The sequence below is a fragment of the Stenella coeruleoalba genome (assembly GCF_951394435.1).
Source record: "Stenella coeruleoalba genome assembly, chromosome: 3".
Classification (NCBI taxonomy): Eukaryota; Metazoa; Chordata; class Mammalia; order Artiodactyla; family Delphinidae; genus Stenella; species Stenella coeruleoalba.
In genome coordinates, this window is record NC_137148.1 from 60,607,926 (window position 1) to 60,626,176 (window position 18,251).

General features: G+C 44.7%; 1 protein-coding gene across 6 annotated transcripts in view; it reads left to right on the forward strand.

The window, feature by feature from the left end:
• PDE8B (phosphodiesterase 8B) overlaps positions 1-18,251 on the forward strand; it is a 372,638-nt gene that overhangs the window by 114,754 nt on the left and 239,633 nt on the right. For 2 of the 6 annotated variants that reach the window (XM_079917341.1, XM_079917340.1), the window contains exon 1: positions 4,346-4,999. The exons of the other annotated variants lie outside the window; for them this stretch is intronic. In XM_079917341.1, the coding sequence (XP_079773467.1) occupies positions 4,661-4,999 (339 nt within the window). In that variant the 5' untranslated portion in view covers positions 4,346-4,660. Of the gene's footprint in view, positions 1-4,345; positions 5,000-18,251 lie in introns of those variants that run through there. 6 annotated transcript variants of the gene reach the window in all.

Sequence of the window (18,251 nt, forward strand, 5' to 3'; positions counted from 1 at the left end):
AAATTGGAAAGTGATAAGTGCTATGGAATAAGAAAAACAGAGCTGGGGGTGGAAATCAGGAGTGGTGGGGGGACAGTGGAGGGATAAATAAGAGTTACTCAGATGCTCAGAAGGCAGCATCTGAGTGAGGAAGGTAGCCCTGTCCTTTTTGACAGCGTAATTGGCAGAGGGAAGGGTTCCTGGCTAATATTGTTAGGTGTCTTAGGGAAAGAGCAAAGAGGTCAATGTGGCTGGAGAAGAGAGAGTGCTGGTGAGAGGGGAGAGAGCTGAGAGAGGCCGGGCAGGGGCCACGTCAGGTAGGATTTTGTAGGCTCTTGTAAGGACTTCAGCTTCTATTCTAGTCCCCCAAAGGAGGCTGTGGAGAGGCTGCACTGGACTCACCTTCTTTGGACCTGCCCTTGACGCCGGCCTCCAAGTCTCTGGGATGGGATCAGGAAGCTGCTGTGTTTCTGGCCAATTCCTCAGGGTGATTCTGATGAGCAGTTAGGTTGAGGACTACTCTTTCAGGTCAAAAATTCCACTGTTCTAAATTTAAAATAATTTAATAAAAGAAAGGAAAAAATTCACAGCATCCCCAAATGTTGGTGATTTAGAGACGTTGAAGATGATGTAGGAAATTGAGGCCCAGAGGTTAAGTGACTTGCTGGAGGTTACACAGCTACAAGAAGCAGCACAAGGTTCAAGTTCGCCTTTCTCACAGAGTTCAGTGAACCTTCCACTGTGCCAGGCTACCTAATAAACTGTATCGTTTCACTTATCAGGTGGTTAGACTTCCAGTAAGCTCCACCATTAGGAATAAAGTTTGAATACAGAGTTCTGTAAGATTGATTGGTTGATTAAATGTTTGATTACCTAAAGATTAATCTGAAAGCTGCAATTGTTTTAACCTTTATGGTTAAGAATCACTCAAAATGGATTAGTCACATTTTATTCTTCTTTAGAGGAATTCTGAAAGGGTTATACCAATTTAGAATGGGAAGGGACCTTAATTGTTCAGGGTCTTGCAGTGCTTCTGGGTCATAATTCTGAAATCAGCTCTTGTTTGACATCAGTATAAAACATACAAGCCGTTCAGCTGACCCTGGACATTTCTGAGGTTTAGAAGAAATTTCTGATTTACTTTGCTGTTTGATTTCTTTCTTGGACATTGGCTGTAGCTAAATTTTCTTAACTCAAATTTTTTTATAATGTTGGTTTTTCTGGCCTTATTCTGTAACTTGAGCCTAAATTTTATCTGCAGTGTCTGAACTTGTAGACTTCGCGGTTATTGTGGAATGCACTGAAATTGTGACATGGGAATTGGTCCAGAAATCACTTACAGGAGCAAGAACTCAGGCCTCAGAGCTTAGCTAGGGAACGATTTCAGTTAAACCATTTTTCCTCCGCTTGCACGCTTCTGCATGTTTCAGTGACCAGATTTGTGCCAGCGATGGGGGCAGGTTACACATTCCCACTGAGAACACTTGGTGGAGATTATAGGGATACATTATTTTTTTCCTTTCACTAAGCCAGAATTGGCAGTGGAAGCTAGGTCTGAGAAAGATACTGAAGCTATTGGCTGCTCTGGGAATGGGAGGAAGAATTTATAGCTAGTGCATTTCCCCCATTCCCTCTTCTGCTCCTGCAAAAACTCATATTCAGTGAAAGGCTCCGGTCCCAACCCAATAAGTAATGGTCAGTTAACATACTAAAGCAGCTCAGTCCTGTTCAATAGCCACCTAGGGGTTATTTACTTCTCTCAAGTCTTAATCTTTTTTTTTTTTTAATTTTGCTTCTAATTTTTTTTTTTTTTCCTAAATTTGCTTCTGGGTGACTTGTCCCTTCATGACTCAGCTCCTAATGTTCTCCACCAGAAGATTGGTTGTAATTTCTGTTTTATCATAATCTTCTTGCCTTCAAAGCCTCAGTGAGTGACTGGCCCTTTTCTCTTCTCTGGGAGCTTTCGTCATAGTAACCACATTCCTAGAGAAAACTCTGAAGAAGTAGACATATGGCCTGAGAATTAGCATGGCTCTAGATGTCAAAAAAGGCTGACATTGACTGGTAGCTCTGTGAAGGATAATGACTGAAATGGGAGTATATGAGAGAATCATAGAGAAACTTCAGGAACCAGTAACTCCTGACCTAACATTGCATCAGGGAGACTAGTGCTTTTGTAATTTAACTAATGATGTTTGCCCAGATTCTGAATGGTCCCTTGGAAGTAGAGCAGATGTCAGCCATCAGGCTTAGGCCTATTTCAAATGGACGACTATCCCTATATCTCAGTCTTGACCATTTAATGTGGTATTCTTACAGGCATGGATAGGGACAAGGGAGCATGGAAGGGAACTGTGGTGGAAGCCACGATGCCAGGAAAGAAGGACTTATTCCTTCAGCTGGAGGAGTGCTGCCAGCAGATCGCCCTCTGCGCAGCTGTCAGTCTCATAAGGGAATCGCCTCGGCTGGAGAGAGCCACCTGGCCCAAGGCTACTGTGGTGGCCTGCAAGTAACTGCTGATCCACGTAAGAGTATAAAGGCCTATCCTGGACCCAATTCAGGACAGCTCTGATGCATCATCCCGTTTCAGAATTTTCCCTGCAGGGTTGCCTGAGGCTTTTAGTGAGGCTGTATTCTAGCTCAGTTTCTCCCTGCTCAATCTCCACTGCCCCCTCCTACTTCCCTCCCTCCCTCCTTTCCTTCCAGATGTTGATTAGGGTCCTAGAGTATTTACTCATAAACCTTATGCCTGCTAAACACCATTTCAGGGTCTGCTTCTTGGGAAACCCAACCTGCACAGAAATTTTAGGAGCAATTTGCCTGTCCGTTAGAAAATATAGACTTTCTCTGCATTAACTAGAGATACACTTTTTCATGTCATCAAATATATATATTTTTAAAGAGACCAAAAGTTGGAAAGTTCTAGGGTTAAACTGGGAAGAGAAACAGAAGTAGAAGACTTAGGTTAGCTTAGGTTAGTTAGACTAGGTTAGGTTAGTTCTTTCTCCTCTGTGTATCTGAATTTGAGATTTGCTTCTCTAGGAAGGTTAGAAGCTGTAAGATAAAGTCTTGATCCAGTCATTCCCAAATTTGATGTTAGGGGGAGAGAAAGGGAGGGAGGAACCAAAAAAATTATTTTAAATGGGATACTTCTTTGTGCTTTGCATCAGGACTCTGTGTTCTTGCCTTTAACCTTATAAGCAACTCTACTGTTGAGTCTTTCCTTGGACTATCCATGCGATGCTGTGGCAGCAGGCAGGATCCACTCAAAAAACCAATGAATAAATGAGCAGTGGTGCGTCGAAGCGCTAACCCAGATTGCACAGCGGAGACGATGATAAGCAGCCTTCTTCTGAAGGTATTCTTGCTCCCCTCGTGTGAAGCTGTGTAGCCTCACTCAGGGGAGTGAGGGGAGGCAGTTTTGACAGCCCAGCCTGGGGTGTCAGGCAGAGCAGTGGACAACGGGAGGCTGGATGGAGTAGAAGCCAGGGTGAAAATTTAGTGACACCCAAGGAAGGGGTGAAAACTCTGGAGGAGAAATCCAAGAACCACGCGAACAGCTTCTTTCTGTTCTTTCTTTGGATCTTAGAATTTGTGTGTTCAAGTGCTTGGTCCTCTGCAGGGCCTCTCGTCCCTTGGCTTGACCTCCAGATGATGAGTAGACATGGAATGGACTTCGTTTGAAGACTGGGTCGCCCGCCATCCAGCTCAGCCTTCAGAGTGCGTGGGGAAGCGGGGGACTATGGAGGCATGAATTCTCTCCTCAATGCTCTGAGTGTACTGGGAGGCGAGCAAGTCAGATGGGTGGGCATGGTCTGGAGGGTCCCTACAGGGCATCGTGGTGTTTTACTGGGATGTTGCAAGTGTTCGTGAAAGGCCAGAAGCTTGTTGCGGGGCTCCCCAGGCTACACCGCCTTTCGGGGCCGGCCCGGGGTGTGTGCCGTGAGGGGAAGAGGGGCTGGGGAACCGGGGGTCGGCCCCGGGACGGGTGCAGGAGGGATGAGGCCTCTGGACAGCGGAGGAGGGGAGGGCGCCGAGGCGTGGTGCACGCTGCCGCACCCTGGGGCCCCGGGGGCCGAGCCGGGCGGCGGGCACTCTCTGCTCAGCCCTGGAGAGCGCGGGGAGCGGCGGGCGGGGCCGAGGGGCGCAGCGGGGCCCGAGTGGCGGCGGCTGCGGAGTGAGGGCGCCGCAGAGGAAGGCGGGCGGGAGGGAAGGAAGGAGGGAGGGAGACGCGCGCGCGGACCGAAAGTAGGGAAAGAGGTTCAGGCGGGCGGGCGGGCGGTGCTCTGGCCCAGGGGCCGCGGGAGCCCGGCGAGGTCGAGCTGGGCGGCGGCGCGGGCCGAGGGCGGAGGGGAGGGCGGAGGCGCAGCGAGCTCGTTTGGGGCGCCGCGGCGGGGAGGGTGGCGGCCACCCGTGCGCGCGGGGCGCTGTGTGTGCGCGCTCTCCCGCTCGGGGAGGAAGATGGCCCAGAAGGGAAAGTTGGGGTGACGCGCGCAGCCCCAGGAGGCTCGGCGAGGGGTGCCGCGGCGAGCCCGACGGAGCGGCGGCCAGACAGGCCGGGGGGCGAGCGGTCCGGGCGCCGCCGCCAAGGCGCCCGCCCCCTCACTGCAGGTGGCCGCCGCGGCGCTGGGGCCCGGCGGCCGGGGGAGCGGGCGGGCGCTCGAGGGACCCCGGCCGAGGGATGGGCTGCGCCCCCAGCATCCACGTCTCGCAGAGCGGCGTGATCTACTGCCGGGACTCGGACGAGTCCAACTCGCCCCGCCAGACCACCAGCGTGTCGCAGGGCCCCGCGGCCCCACTGCACGGCCTCTTCGTCCAGACCGACGCCGCCGACGCCATCCCCCCGAGCCGCGCGTCCTGGCCCCCCGGTGCCGCCCGCGGCCGCAGGGCCCGCGGTGAGCTGGGCAGCGGCAGCAGCGCGGGCTCCACGGCCCCCGCGGCGACCACCTGCAGGGGCCGGAGTCGCCACTGCTGCAGCAGCGCGGAGGCCGAGACCCAGACCAGCTACACCAGCGTCAAGGTAAACGCCGGGCTCCGGCCCGGGCTGGAAGGGGGCCGCCTGCCCCGTCCGGCGGGTAGGGGGCTCCGGCGGAGTTGAGTGGCCGTGACGTGGTTGGTTTGGGGAGGTTGTCACTAAGGAGGAGTTTACTTTTCATTTATGGGGGTGATGAGGGCCCAGGAAATATGAGCATTAAAGACCCCTGGAGGGGTCCAGGGCGCTGGTTCTGGGGCACCGGGTGGAGAAGGGAAGCAGGTGGGCTGGCCCGTTTCTCACTGAGGTGGAGAAGGCTGGGCTGGGTCAACTCAGGAGGAGGGGTGGGCATCATTGAGAGCGTTCGGTGGCGAGTCCCATTGAATGAAATTTGAGCTCCGGGTTGGATTTGCGTGGCTCGTAGGTGAATGGTGCAGACTCGGTGCAACGGTACTATAGTGCCCTCGTGTTCAGGTTTTTACCTGGAGACACCAGCCAGGTTGCATGAAGTCTCAGCCACAGGGACCGAGTGTGGGATTTGTGAATGAATGAGGGTGTTTCTGTTTTCCGGAGGGATGGAGGAAGAGGACCTGAGCGGAACCTGTTGTTTATCACTTCTTTGGGTTGGCTGCGTCTTGGACATAATTGAGAGAATCGGGTCGTGAGTGAGGAGGGTCGGCTGAGCTACAGTGAGGGGAAGTGGTTTCCGTGCAGTGTAGCTGTCTTAAGATGATTCATTCTGCACATACATCTCATCTTTCAGGAGAGTGGAATTTTGAGGAACTAGAAAAAATTAAGTGATTAAAGCAGTCACTACTTATTTCTTAATGCCAGAAGAAAAATGATTATTTTAATAGTGCCTTCCTGTGTGTTCTCAAAATACTATTAAATCCAAGAGGTTTTTCATTGTGTAAATATGGCCACTGGGCCTTTTATCCTTATATAGCAAACAGGACAATGGCACATCCCACAGTACAGAGGAAAAGAAGTATGTCTCTATGACTGTTAATGTGAGGTAGAATCACAGTTTTTACATGGTCAGTAAATTACCAGGAATCGTTCCATTGATTATTTGGTAAAGGCACGATTGTATAGTTAATACTTGAAAAGTTATTCAGCAACTGGAGGCGGCTAGTGTGAGGAGGCTCCTAGTCTTCATTGGATAAAGTCAGCTCTCAGTGGAGGGGTTAAGAGAAGGATGACATGTGCTTACCTCAGTCTGGAAGAGCAAAAGTTTCTTTTAGTGAGCTTACTTTAACAGCATCTGATTTTGTAACATGAAGCTTAACTGATGTTTACTTATAGTTGTAGAGTTTCTCTGGTAATAATCATGTAATATAATATGATAATGTACTCATTATAATACAAATACCATTTATTGAGCACCTACTATGTACCAGGTGTAAGCTTTCTCTTCTAGCTTTTGAATGTTAACTGTGTATTGATAGAATAACCAAGAACTAGAGACCTGGACTCATGACAGTACAACCTACTAATTGAACATTTGTTATAAAGGTATGTGCTGAACACTTTCTTTTGTTAAGCTTCCCCTCCCTCCCACCCCCACCAGTTCACATAAAGTTACCACTAGGAGTAATTTCAGGGGATTAAAATGTTATATTTGGTGAAATAATTAAATTGGAATTTTATCAATAAAGACTATCCTTTGCCTTCTTGTTGAAAAGGAAATTTGCAAACATGAAGCAGTAGTTCAGAATGGTGACAACTTATGAACTCTGTGATACTCTTTTTAGTTTGCTTAAGAGAAATTGTGTATTTTTGCCTTTCAGAGTAGCAAGAATCCCAATTTAGTACCTGGCACCTCTAGCTACTCCATGTTTGTTCAGTGAAAGAAAGAATAATGAATGAACTCATTCTCTATGTTTTAGTACTTCTCTCAAGAGGCTACTTAGAGACCAAATGAAATAAAAACTGGAGGGAAAATAAGTCCCAATTATTAGCAGCTAGTATGAAGTTGTATAAATATCATTGCTACTTGGCTGAAGTGTTAAAAGGCTTGACCTGGGTACGAATTTAACGTACTTTGCTTTATCAACCAGATTTCCAAATAAGAGCTTATTTCATTCCAACCCACTGCTGGAAATGTTGGACTAAAACTGCTGGTTCAGTTTATTCAACACTAATTTGCATGTGTAGAGCTCAGAAACTATAGATTTGAGACCAGAATTCTTATTTATACAAACCACACAGAATTATTATCACAGAATTATTTTAATATATTTAATAGTATCCTTTTAGGACGTGTGACTCAGTGTTATAGTATCTTTTTCGGTTTTCACATGTTCCATGTTCTTTTGTGGATAAGGTAATTTTATAAAGACATTACTTTCATTTCTTTTTAGAAGAATTCTTCTACCTTAAGAGTTTGAGATAGTTGCTAGTCATGCCCCGCCCCCCCCCCACACCCTCCCTTTTCCAAAATGCTCAGGTGGAAAAGTAAAGTCTTTGCCATTTGGTCTTGTTTACAGTGGTGATGGGGTTGTAATAGATTTTTTAAAACTTTCTCTTTGTACATCAATTATAAACCATATCTTCATTATCTCCTTTGTCTCTGGTGTTCCCCAGAGTGCAGAAATGTGTACTTGGTTTCTCTCTCTGTTTTCTTGCAAGAATTCATCTCATTAGGCTTTTAGAATGATGAAGCATTATGATGTCAAACATGATGTCGACAGGAACCTTCCTGAATACCTAATTTACAAAAAAAAAGATAAACGTTAATAATTCATGTGCAGTACAGTGATATCATGTGGATTTCCATTTCTGGTAAGAAGTTAGATTTGTCTTCCAGTTGCTGTAAAAAATGCAGGTTCCTAGCAATTTGTCTTCCTCTTGTTTGCCTTTTTAAAAATAGTAACTCCAACAGGAGAATCCTGCAGAATGCTCACTCCTGATATTGTGCCAGTTTTGTAATTCTTGTTCAGAAATCCTCAGAGGAGATGGTTGAACCTCTCCCCGGGAAAATCTGGGGATTCTTACAAGTCTTCTTTTCTCATCCCAGCTGTTGTGGCTGGAGAGGCATCCGGGACTAGGCAGCCAGTTGTAGAAAAGAGTCTTTGTTGACAGTTCAGTCAACTTGCAGCCATCTCTGTGTAGTTTAACTATTTTGTGGATCAGACGCAGGACGTTCTCAGTTTGCAAGTGATTTTGTGCTGATAGGCAGCCTCACCAGTTCCCCATCTCCTCCATTCATTGTGCTCATTTATTCACGCAGTCCGTATTTGTACCAGACTCTGTTGTACTAGGGGTTCAGGGAATATCCACGAAGTTTGGTAAGCAAAGCCTAATGAGGATGGTCAATCTATTGCAAAAGGGTGTGCCTAAGCCAGTGATTCATTACTTCTGTAGTATTCTTTCCATGGTTTTCTGAATCAGTGAGGATAATCTCAAGTTGACTATATATAAAGGGAAAATAAGTAGATAATTTTCTGACCTTATGGTAAATAATGAATGAGATTTTATTTCGGGGAGGGGCAGAGGTATTTTGGAAAAAAAAATCATTTTTGTTCTCTAAATCAATATCCTCAAGCTTTAGTGTACAACAGAATTACCTGGAAGGCTTGTTAAAGTACAGATTGGTGGGTCCCACTCCCAGAGTTTCTAATTTAGTAGGTCTTGGGTGGGGCCTGAGAATTTGGATTTCTAACGGGCTTCTAGGAGACGCTAGTTTTGCTGATCTGGGGACCACAGTTTGAGAATCAGTGCTTTTAAATTAATTAAATTGACTGTCTGTGGGCCAGATGAATTAGGTGTGGCCACCTCCAGCAGAGTATATGGTACCACATTGCATGTATTTGGACTACTAGTCACAGCCCTGCTATCATCTTAGTTTACTTTTGTAATGTGCCACCTGTCATCTCTATCCATGAAGTCTGCCTGGAAGGTTGGCTGGAAAGTCTGTAAGTGGAGAGAGGGCTGGACCACGTAGCCCACTCTTCTTTCTTGAGGTTCAAATTCTCCTCAGGATCTGTTGGGATTTGCAGGTCCCGATGTCTTCCTTTGTCATCACAATCCCTCACATGCCTCTACCCTGCTGGAGCTGTGTCCTGCATTCTGGGAAATTGCAAGCCAAGGGAGGAGCTTAAAACAGGGGCTGATGTGACGCCACAGGCTTATTCAGTTCTCAGCTCTTGGAGTTCTTGCTAGTCGTTTTCACCATGTTTATTTGTTTTAATTTTAGTAAAGCCCTAGTTTATTTTCTGCCATAGCTCATTTCATCACAATTTAGTGCCCTCCCTTTCTTCCAACACATGAACTATAGTCATTGAGCAAATTTTCCTAATTTTCACTGCTTTCTTCAGTAGTCACAATAATTTTTAAGAACTATCAGGTAATTCTTCCTTTGGACTTCGGTAAATCAGTTCTCAAATCAGAAAGTAGCACAGCAAGCTGCTACTTTTCAGAGGTGATGCTTTTCTACTGAGTCCCACCCTGGTGGACACAAGGCAGGACTTGGGCTGCAGCAGGACAGGACATGCTGGTGAGGGCCAGACAGCTCCTGTGGTACCAGATTATGATGGGCGAAGGCCAGGAATCAGAATAGGAGGGAGGGAGTGAGCCCTGTAGCACCAGGTGTGAAGACAGAGTCCAGGGTCTGGGAAACCAGCAGGGTTGGAGAGGAGCACGTGAGTACTTAGGGGCCAAGTGGGCAAGTAAAATCGAGAATTCAGGGGCTCAGAAAGATGACAGCTGTTGAACTGGGTTGAGACTTCTGGTTGGGGAAAAAAAAGGGAGATGCTGATGACCAATCAAAGGGCTGTAAGTAAACCCTGCACCTAGGTGAGGCAAGACCAACCAACCAGGCCTTCCTGACACCCGATAAGATGGTATCTGGACAGGAAACAGATTGCATATCCACGAAAGTTTAAGAAAAGTAATCTAATGAAGGGATTGATTCAGATGTGTTGGCAAGATGAAAAGAAATCAGCAAATGATGATGAAGCACTCTAAGACTAGAAAAAGAGGGTGCTGTTACCACCTAAAAGAAGCCACAGGAGGGAATGGTTATGGGAACCTGAGAAACCAAGCCTATAGGACAGGGAAGCCCCCCTAAGCTGCGGTCTTAAGGAAGAATGCAGTGACTGGAGGCCTATGGCCTGGCAGGGGGAGCCAAGGGAGTAAATACCTCCATGCTACTGTTCTCCTTTTCAGGAGGTACCATCTTTGTCCAAACATACTTGGAAACCAGAGGGCAAGGGAGCCCATTGATCGAGGTTTCACAGAACAGGAGAGAATATCCTGACCATCCCCCAGAAGGCCCTCTGTAACCAGTGTTAAAAGATGGTCAACATCATTAGAGATACCCTGGGAAGCTCAAATTGAGATGAGTAATTTTGATCATTTTCTAAAATAATGGCATTTTTAAAATAGCCACTTAATTTATTGTTTATATTTCCTGTCTGATGACTAATGATGTTAAAGAATGCCTACTTGTCTTGTGTGGAGACCTCCAAGATATTGCTGAAAACATCTCCTCCTCTTTTCAGTTCACTCTCCACCCTGACTCTGCTTAGACATTTTCTTTGTCAGCTTGGGGTGCTATAACAAAATACCATAAACAGGGCAACTTAAACTCCAGACATTTCCTTCTCCCTGTTCTGGAGGCTGGGAAGTCCGAGATTAAGGCGCTTTGTGAGAGCGTTCTTCCTGGCTTCCAGATAGCTATCTCCTTGTTGTGTCCTCACATGGCAGAAAGCAAGCAAGCTCTGTTCTCTCTTCTTCCTCTTAGAAGGACACTAATCCCATCATGGGGATCCCACCCTCATGACCTCATCTAAACCTAATTACCTTCCAAAAGTCCTGCCTCCAAATATTGTCAGGGTTTAGGGCTGCAGCATAGGAATTTTGGAGGACACAAACATTCAGTGTGTAACAGACATGTTTCTATCATTTCCTCTGTTCTTTGCCCACTGACCCCTCTCCCCATGATCTCAGAGCCCAGAGATAGGGGTTGGGGGTGATAGCACTCTTTCTAGGTGAGAAGTTCCTTAAGTAGGAACCTAGCTTAGCCAATTTATTCTATTTTTGCTCAGTTTTTACTTTCTTGCTCTCTACACCTTCTCTCCACAGCCTCAAAACATTAATAAATGAGTTTTACTATGTGTTTATAAGCTGATATTTTCACTCAAGAATATGTATATTTAAAACATTTAAAAATATTCAAATGTGTTCAGGAGTTCATTTTTAAAAATAGATGTTACCTTACTATGTATAAAATAGATAATCAGCAAGGACCGGAACTCTACTCAATATTCTTTAATAACCTATGTGGGAAAAGAATCTGAAAAATAATGGATATATGTATATGTATAGCTGAATCACTTTGCTGTACACCTGGAACTCACACAACATTGTAAATCAACTATATACCAATCTAAAGTAAAAATTAAATTAAAAATTAAAAAAAAATAGGTGTCACCATTATCTTACAGTGGAAGTCTGGATACTTATGTTTTAATGGAAAACACCACTTTTTTTTTTTTGAAAACACCACTTTTTAATAAGTTGCAATATAGATTAGTTTAGATTTGGTTGCTAATAGCTTTTCCCCCATTTTCTCTCTTCTCCCACTGGCAGATAAAAGCCAGGCTTTATTCGGGATTTTGATGCTTTATTCTTTACCATCAACTTTTTTCAGCTTCTCCTTTCTGCTTTCTCAGGGACAGGTCACAGAAAAATAGTTTAGAAGCTTGTGATTGGTTTAATGAAAATCAAGAGATGATTTTGCTTTCAGATAATCCATCACTGACAGAAAACTTGTCGTGGTTGTCTCATACTTCCAAGGAGAGTCCAGTTTTCATGTGTGGTTTGTACATTTTGCAACAAGTTGTGTAGAGTAGATGTAGTAACATTAGCTATTAAAGTCTTGCTATTTGTGGAGTACTTTATATACGTGAGCCACAAATTATCATTCCCATTTTACAGAGGAGGAAAACAAGGCTGCAGAGGTACAATACATTGCTCAAGGTGGGGGCTGAAATTTGAATACAAGGTTGTCTGAATCCAACTCCCAAGTTCTTAACCACTGAGCTTTCTTGCCTTTTACACAGGCCTGAAGGCCCAAGTGTAGCTGGTACTGGAATCAAGAGTTATTTAGAATAGAGTGGTGGGACGGGAGGTGGGGAGCAATCAGAGGGCCTTGCGGGTGAGGTTTTTCCTGTTATAGATTCACCGTCACCCTCTCTATTAGCTCACACTGGGGTGTTGTTTTGAGATGAGTGGAGAATGTAAAATGGAGAAAGCTTTGGTAGAACATATTGCCCAGGACTTGGCACTTTGTTAAGTACTGTACACATATTAGCTGCTATTAAGCTTGTGGTTGCTATGATTTCTGTTTTGGTAATTAAAATGAAAGTTTGCTTATTTAGATTTAGATATTTTTGAAACACAGAGTTGTTTTTTTATTGGAAAATGTATCCCACTTTCAAGTAGATTGATTTGGCCAATGTAGGTGACTAACTGGATTTATATATAGACATGCTACCCTGAAGCTTTGGAAACCGCTGGGTGTGGTCTGAGTCAATTGGATTTCCAAAGGAGATGACACAGTAGCATCTAGCCAGTCAAAGGCCCAAGCTGGCATTTGGGTTCCTTGACTGTTGGACCTGCATCAGGCTTCTGCCTTGAAAGCTCAGGGCCTTCGTGTTATCTTGGGGTGGTTCCATGTGGAATTCTTCTTTGGTGTAAACATGTAACCTGAAATCTTAGTGTATAATTGGACTTAAAGCCATTTTGGAAAAGCTCTGTTGGTTTTTATGTTGTGGCATTTCAGGTGCTGTCACATGTCGTATATTGTTGGAAAAATGATACACTGTAAATCTAACACCTTTTCCTCTTAGAGAAGGTATAATGATTAGCTACAGGGATCCAGTTGCCTGTGTGAGTCACAAAAAGGAGGGAAGACCCCAAATTTTGGAACTTTTTATAGGAAAACTTCTTAGTAACCTATCACACAGGTTAACATGGATAAAAAGAAAAGTGCCGTTTTCTGACATCAGATCCATAAATAACATTAAAGCTCTGGACCTGGAAGGTGATGACTTCAGGGTTGATGGGGCTTTTGTCCTCTTCCGAGTTCCTGCTGAGGAAGCTTCAAAAGCAGTGGCCAGATGGAGAGGAAGGGACCAGTTTATGAAGGCCAATAATGACCCAACGGCCCAAACCCCTCACCCACAAGCGGTCTTTGGGTCATATGAGGCCTTTTCATTTTCAGCTTAAGAAGCTGATTGACAGTCTTGGCCTATAAGCTGGGTGACTGTGAGGAAAGCAAAAGGTGTTTCACTGGGTGATGTTTTAGAAGGATAAGTAGCACTTTGAACTGAGCGGTAGCTGGAGCTGAAAGTTTCTCTTTTCCCCACGACCTGATACAAACTCTGTCTACGATATCTCCTTTGCACAGTTCCCTCGAGAGAGTGGTTCTCAAGACAGTGATGGCCAAATAAAGAGAGAACAGAGCAAAGGATCAGCTTTGTCAGTGGCTGGGCAAGCACAGGTGAAATTGCCTGGTGCGTGCTCTGGGAAGTGGTGGCTTCCCACCAGACAGACAGGGTTGCATGAGGCTTCCTGCCCTCTTCCACCCAAATCTATAAGGCAGGGTCTGCAAAGCCAATTCCGGGACTCCTTACACACTGGACCACCACAGGCCCTCTGTCCCTGTGGTCGGCCTCTCTGCCCATGTACTCCACCATACGCGGAACCCAGGTGAGCTGCCACCTGGGTGAAAGCCCAGCACTTTTGCCTGCAGTGATCTGGCCCACTAGGACAGTGAGATGTCAGGACTGGCTGACTCTGATCGTGGAGGCTTCCTCTTCATCCCTTTGGGAGGAGCTGGTGAGGGGAAGGGAGCTTTGTCCACTCCCCTCACCTCCCGGGGGTGGCCATGGCTGGGAGGAGTATTGCAGGCACATTCCCCTCTCCCCTTTGTTGGTTGAGATTTTCAAGAAGGGAAACGGAGGAGGAGCCCAAGACTAGAACCAATTCTGTGTGTCAAAGGTGAGAAAGTTGAATCTGAAAAAAGAATCAGGAAATGCTTTGGATTAATGTAAAATGTAACGCTCACTCTTATATGCAGATTATATGACAAACATACTTTGTAGAGAATCCAGTTGGTATTGGGAAAGGGTTTTCATATAGAAACAGTGTTATACGTGGCATTTAGGTTTCTAGGTTAGCTCAAAAAAAGTAGTTAGCCCATTATGTGGCTGGAATATATTTACAGTGTTGTGAGAGAAACAAAATTGAATTAGAACTAGCGTTTCGTTTGTACGCATGTCCTTTGGGAGAAGTGGGTTTAATTAGAAGGTGATGAAGCAGATGAGGAAGAACCCGTGCAGTTCCCTCAGGGAGTCGTTATCCTAAGTGATCCTCGGTGTTCTGAGGAGGTGAGGGGCTCAGGTGGTGTTTTTGCCCCACATTGGTAGGGAGAGAGCTGGGGTGCCGGGGGCTGTAGTGACTTGACCAGGACCCCGCAGCTGGGGACTCAGAGCTACTGCCAGTACTCTTCATTGTGCTGTTTCACCTCCAAAGGCACTGAATTGTCTCGTTTCTTTTAGGCACTTATTTTCTGTTTCATCTACAAATATTTCAGTCTGTATCTTTAAAATCTAAGAATTCTTTGTTTTAAAAAGTCATAAAACCACTCTACACCAAAAAATTTAATAGCTACTGTCTTAGTTCTGGCTGCTATAACAAAAATCCCATAGACTGTGTGGCTTATGGACTCAGAAATTTACATCTGGAGGCTGGGAAGTCCAAGGTCAAGGTGCCAGCAGATTCGGAGTCTGGTGAGGAACTGCTTCCTAGTTCACAGACAGCCATCATCTCATTGTGTCCTCACATGGAGGAAGGGGTGAAGGAGCTCTCTGGGGTCACTTTTATAAGGGCATCTGCCCTCATGATCCAATCACCTCCCAAAGGTCCTACCTCCTAATATCACATTGCGGGTTAGGATTTCAACATATGAACTGGGGAGGGGCACAAACATTCAGTCTACAGCAGCTACTTAATATCAATCACAGTTTTCTAATTGTCTCTAATTGTCTTATTATTTTTTACAATTTGTTGGTATCCAAATAAGACTCATTCATCGCGATTGGTTGGTTTATTTCTTAAGTCTCTCTTAATCTATAGGTTCCCCATCGCTCTCTCTTTTTCCACTTGCGGTTACTTTGTTCAGGACCTTGGGTTGTTTGTCCTGTGGATATTCCCCCAGTCTGCAGTTTGCTTTTTGCATTCCTGTGGCATGTGTCTAACATGTTTCCCTGCCTTCTCTGTTTGTTAGAAACTTGCAGTTATTTTTAGAGTTTTGGTTCAATTATGCTCAATTTTGAGGGGTAGAAGTGGGGCGAGAATACGTTTTCAGTGATACCATGTTCTTACAGCAGGAAATATACAATGTTTGCTTTTTTGGTTTCTTGGGTTGTTTGTTTGTTTTGTTTGTTTTCACTGTGCCTGTCTTTTTGCTGTGATGCTAACCAGTATTAACGATCTTTGTTTACATCCATTTATCACTGGGGGTGTCAAATGGTGATATTCCTGTTGCATCCTTTCCTTCACTTATTAGCTGCAACATCTCTAAGAAGAAAAACTTCCCCTCATCAGTTAGTTGGTTTCCCTGGGATACAATTTATATGCGAAAGGCAGGTTAAATGCGTCAATCTTCCCTCTTATTTCCAGTTATCAAAATAATGAGTTGATTCTCTACCATTCTCCTAAGGTAACAAGGATGTTTCACTTGGTCCTCTGCTTGCTTAGTAACATTATGAATCAATTGGGCTCACACATATACTTTTTTTAAATTGAAGTATAGTTGATGTACTAATCATATACGTTACAGGTATACAATATAGTGATTCACAAGTTTTAAGGGTTATACTCCATTTATAGTTGTTATAAAATATTGGCCATATTCCCTGTGTTGTACAATACATCCTTGTAGCTTATTTTAACACATATAATTGATGTGTGTCAACCCATTGCAGTTCTTATACTTGGATGCTCAAGTTGTCCATTTTTGGCTGGAGGGAGCTTTTTCAAGTTGGTGAGGCATTTTTCTTTTTTTATAAATTTATTTAATTGATTTATTTTTGGCTGCATTGGGTCTTCATTGCTGCTTGCACGCTTTCTCTAGTTGCAGCGAGCGGGGGCTACTCTTCGTTGCGGTGCATGGGCTTCTCATTGTGGTGGCTTCTCTTGTTGCGGAGCACAGGCTCTAGGCACGTGGGCTTCAGTAGTTGCAGCACATGGGCTCAGTACTTGTGGCTCGCGGGCTCTAGAGCACAGGCTCAGTAGTTGTGGCGCACAGGCTTAGTTGCTCCGCGGCATGTGGGATCTTCCCGGACCAGGGCTCGAACCCGTGTGCCTTGCATTGGTAGGCAGATTCTCAACCACTGCACCACCAGGGAACCCGAGGCATTTTTCTTGAAGAAATAGTTCCAGCCAAGTTGACTAAGTTATGTTCTTCTTTTATAAACATTCTTTGTAGATGAGGCTTGCTGACCACCTGGAGGTGGAGGCATGACTTGGTGTCTGCCTAGCCAGCCCTAGTCATACCAAGCCTCAAACATCATGGAGATTTTGAGGGGAGCCATTGCACAAGGCCTGGCTGCAGCTCCTTTCCTAGGCTCCAGCTCCTAATCTCGGTGGCTATAAAAAGGCAACCTGGTGTGATGGAAAGATACTCACTGACCCAGGCTTGAGTTCCAACTCTGCCCTACACAAGCTGTGTGGCCTTGGAGATGCTGCCTAACTGTTTGTATGCTGGGAATAATACACTGTCAAAAGGATTGGTACAGCTATAACAGACGTACGGTCCCTGTAGACCTTCTAGGTTCTCATGAATATGTGTGTGTGAGTCTAAGTCTTTGAAATTCGGAATGTATTTTACACTTAACAGGGCATCTCAATATGGATCAGCACATTTCAAGTGCTTAATGGCCACGTGGCAGCTATTAAAATGGAAGAAGCAAGGAAGAAAGTAAAACTTCACATTAGAATTCTTTCTTTTCCATTTTCTTTTTTTTTTAATTGAAGTAGAGTTGGCATACAATATTGTATTAGTTTTAGGTGTACAACATAGTGATTCAATATTTATATACATTATGAATTGATCGCCACAATAAGTCTCATAACCATCTGTCACCATACAAAGTTATTACAATATTATTAACTGCATTCCCTGTGCTGTACATTACATCCCCATGACTTATTTTTTTTTACAACTGGAAGTCTGTACCTTTTAATTCCCTTCACCTATTTCACCCACACGTGAGTTCTAAATCAAAAAATTACAATTTGACATTGTAACTCGACAAGAAGTACAGCACAGTAGTTCACAAGAAGTACACAAGCAGTAGTTGTGCTGGTTATTTGTCTCTTGGGTCTCAGCTCCATTCCTGCTTTTCCGTATTTTCCTTTGTATTATGGGGGGCTAGAAGCCTGCAAACTGCATCTTCCAGACTTCTTTGCCAGCTGGTCTACTCTTAGATTCTGCAAGTTGGAGGTGCTGGTAGGAAATTGGGATGTGGGAGAAAGGAGGAGACAATAGCAGTGGCTACTTCTCAGTGGCAGTGGTACAACTTTCACAGTGATGGTACCATCATCACTGATGAGTACAAGTATGGGCTTGTGGGTACCAGCCCAGGGTGTTAACAGTTTCTGGTCTCTGGATGTTACCCTTTCATCTTCTGTTTCTCCAGTTTTTATCTCCATCTCCTTTTTGCTCTTCTGTACCTTCCAGCACCTCGTAAACAATTCTCTACACCAATCTCCTTCTACATATGTAGAGGAATTTCCATTTCTCCCACTGGACACTTGGAGTCTCGGGTCAGAGAGAGCTAGGTTATAATCTCTGTGCCACTTACTTTGTTCTGTGGCTTAACTTCTTTAATTTTCAGTTTCTTCCTCTGTCTAAGGAGGATCGTAGAAGTAACTGCCTCACAGAGTTGTATGAATATATTATACACTCACACACACACACACGCGCGCACACACACACACACACACACACACACAGACACATGTTGTTAGCTTTGAACATAACTCTCAATACGTGTCTGCAAGACACAGACCAATTTTTGAAGGCTCGTCATTTAACATTTTTTTATTATGGAAAAGTTCAAATATATACAAAAATAGAATAGTATAATGAAACTTCATGCAAACATTACCCAGTTTCAACAGTTATAAAATTAAGGCTATTCTTTTATATATACCACCCACTCTTCCCCCTACTCTGGGATTATTTTAAAGCAAATCTAAAACATCATCTTATTTCAGCCGTAAC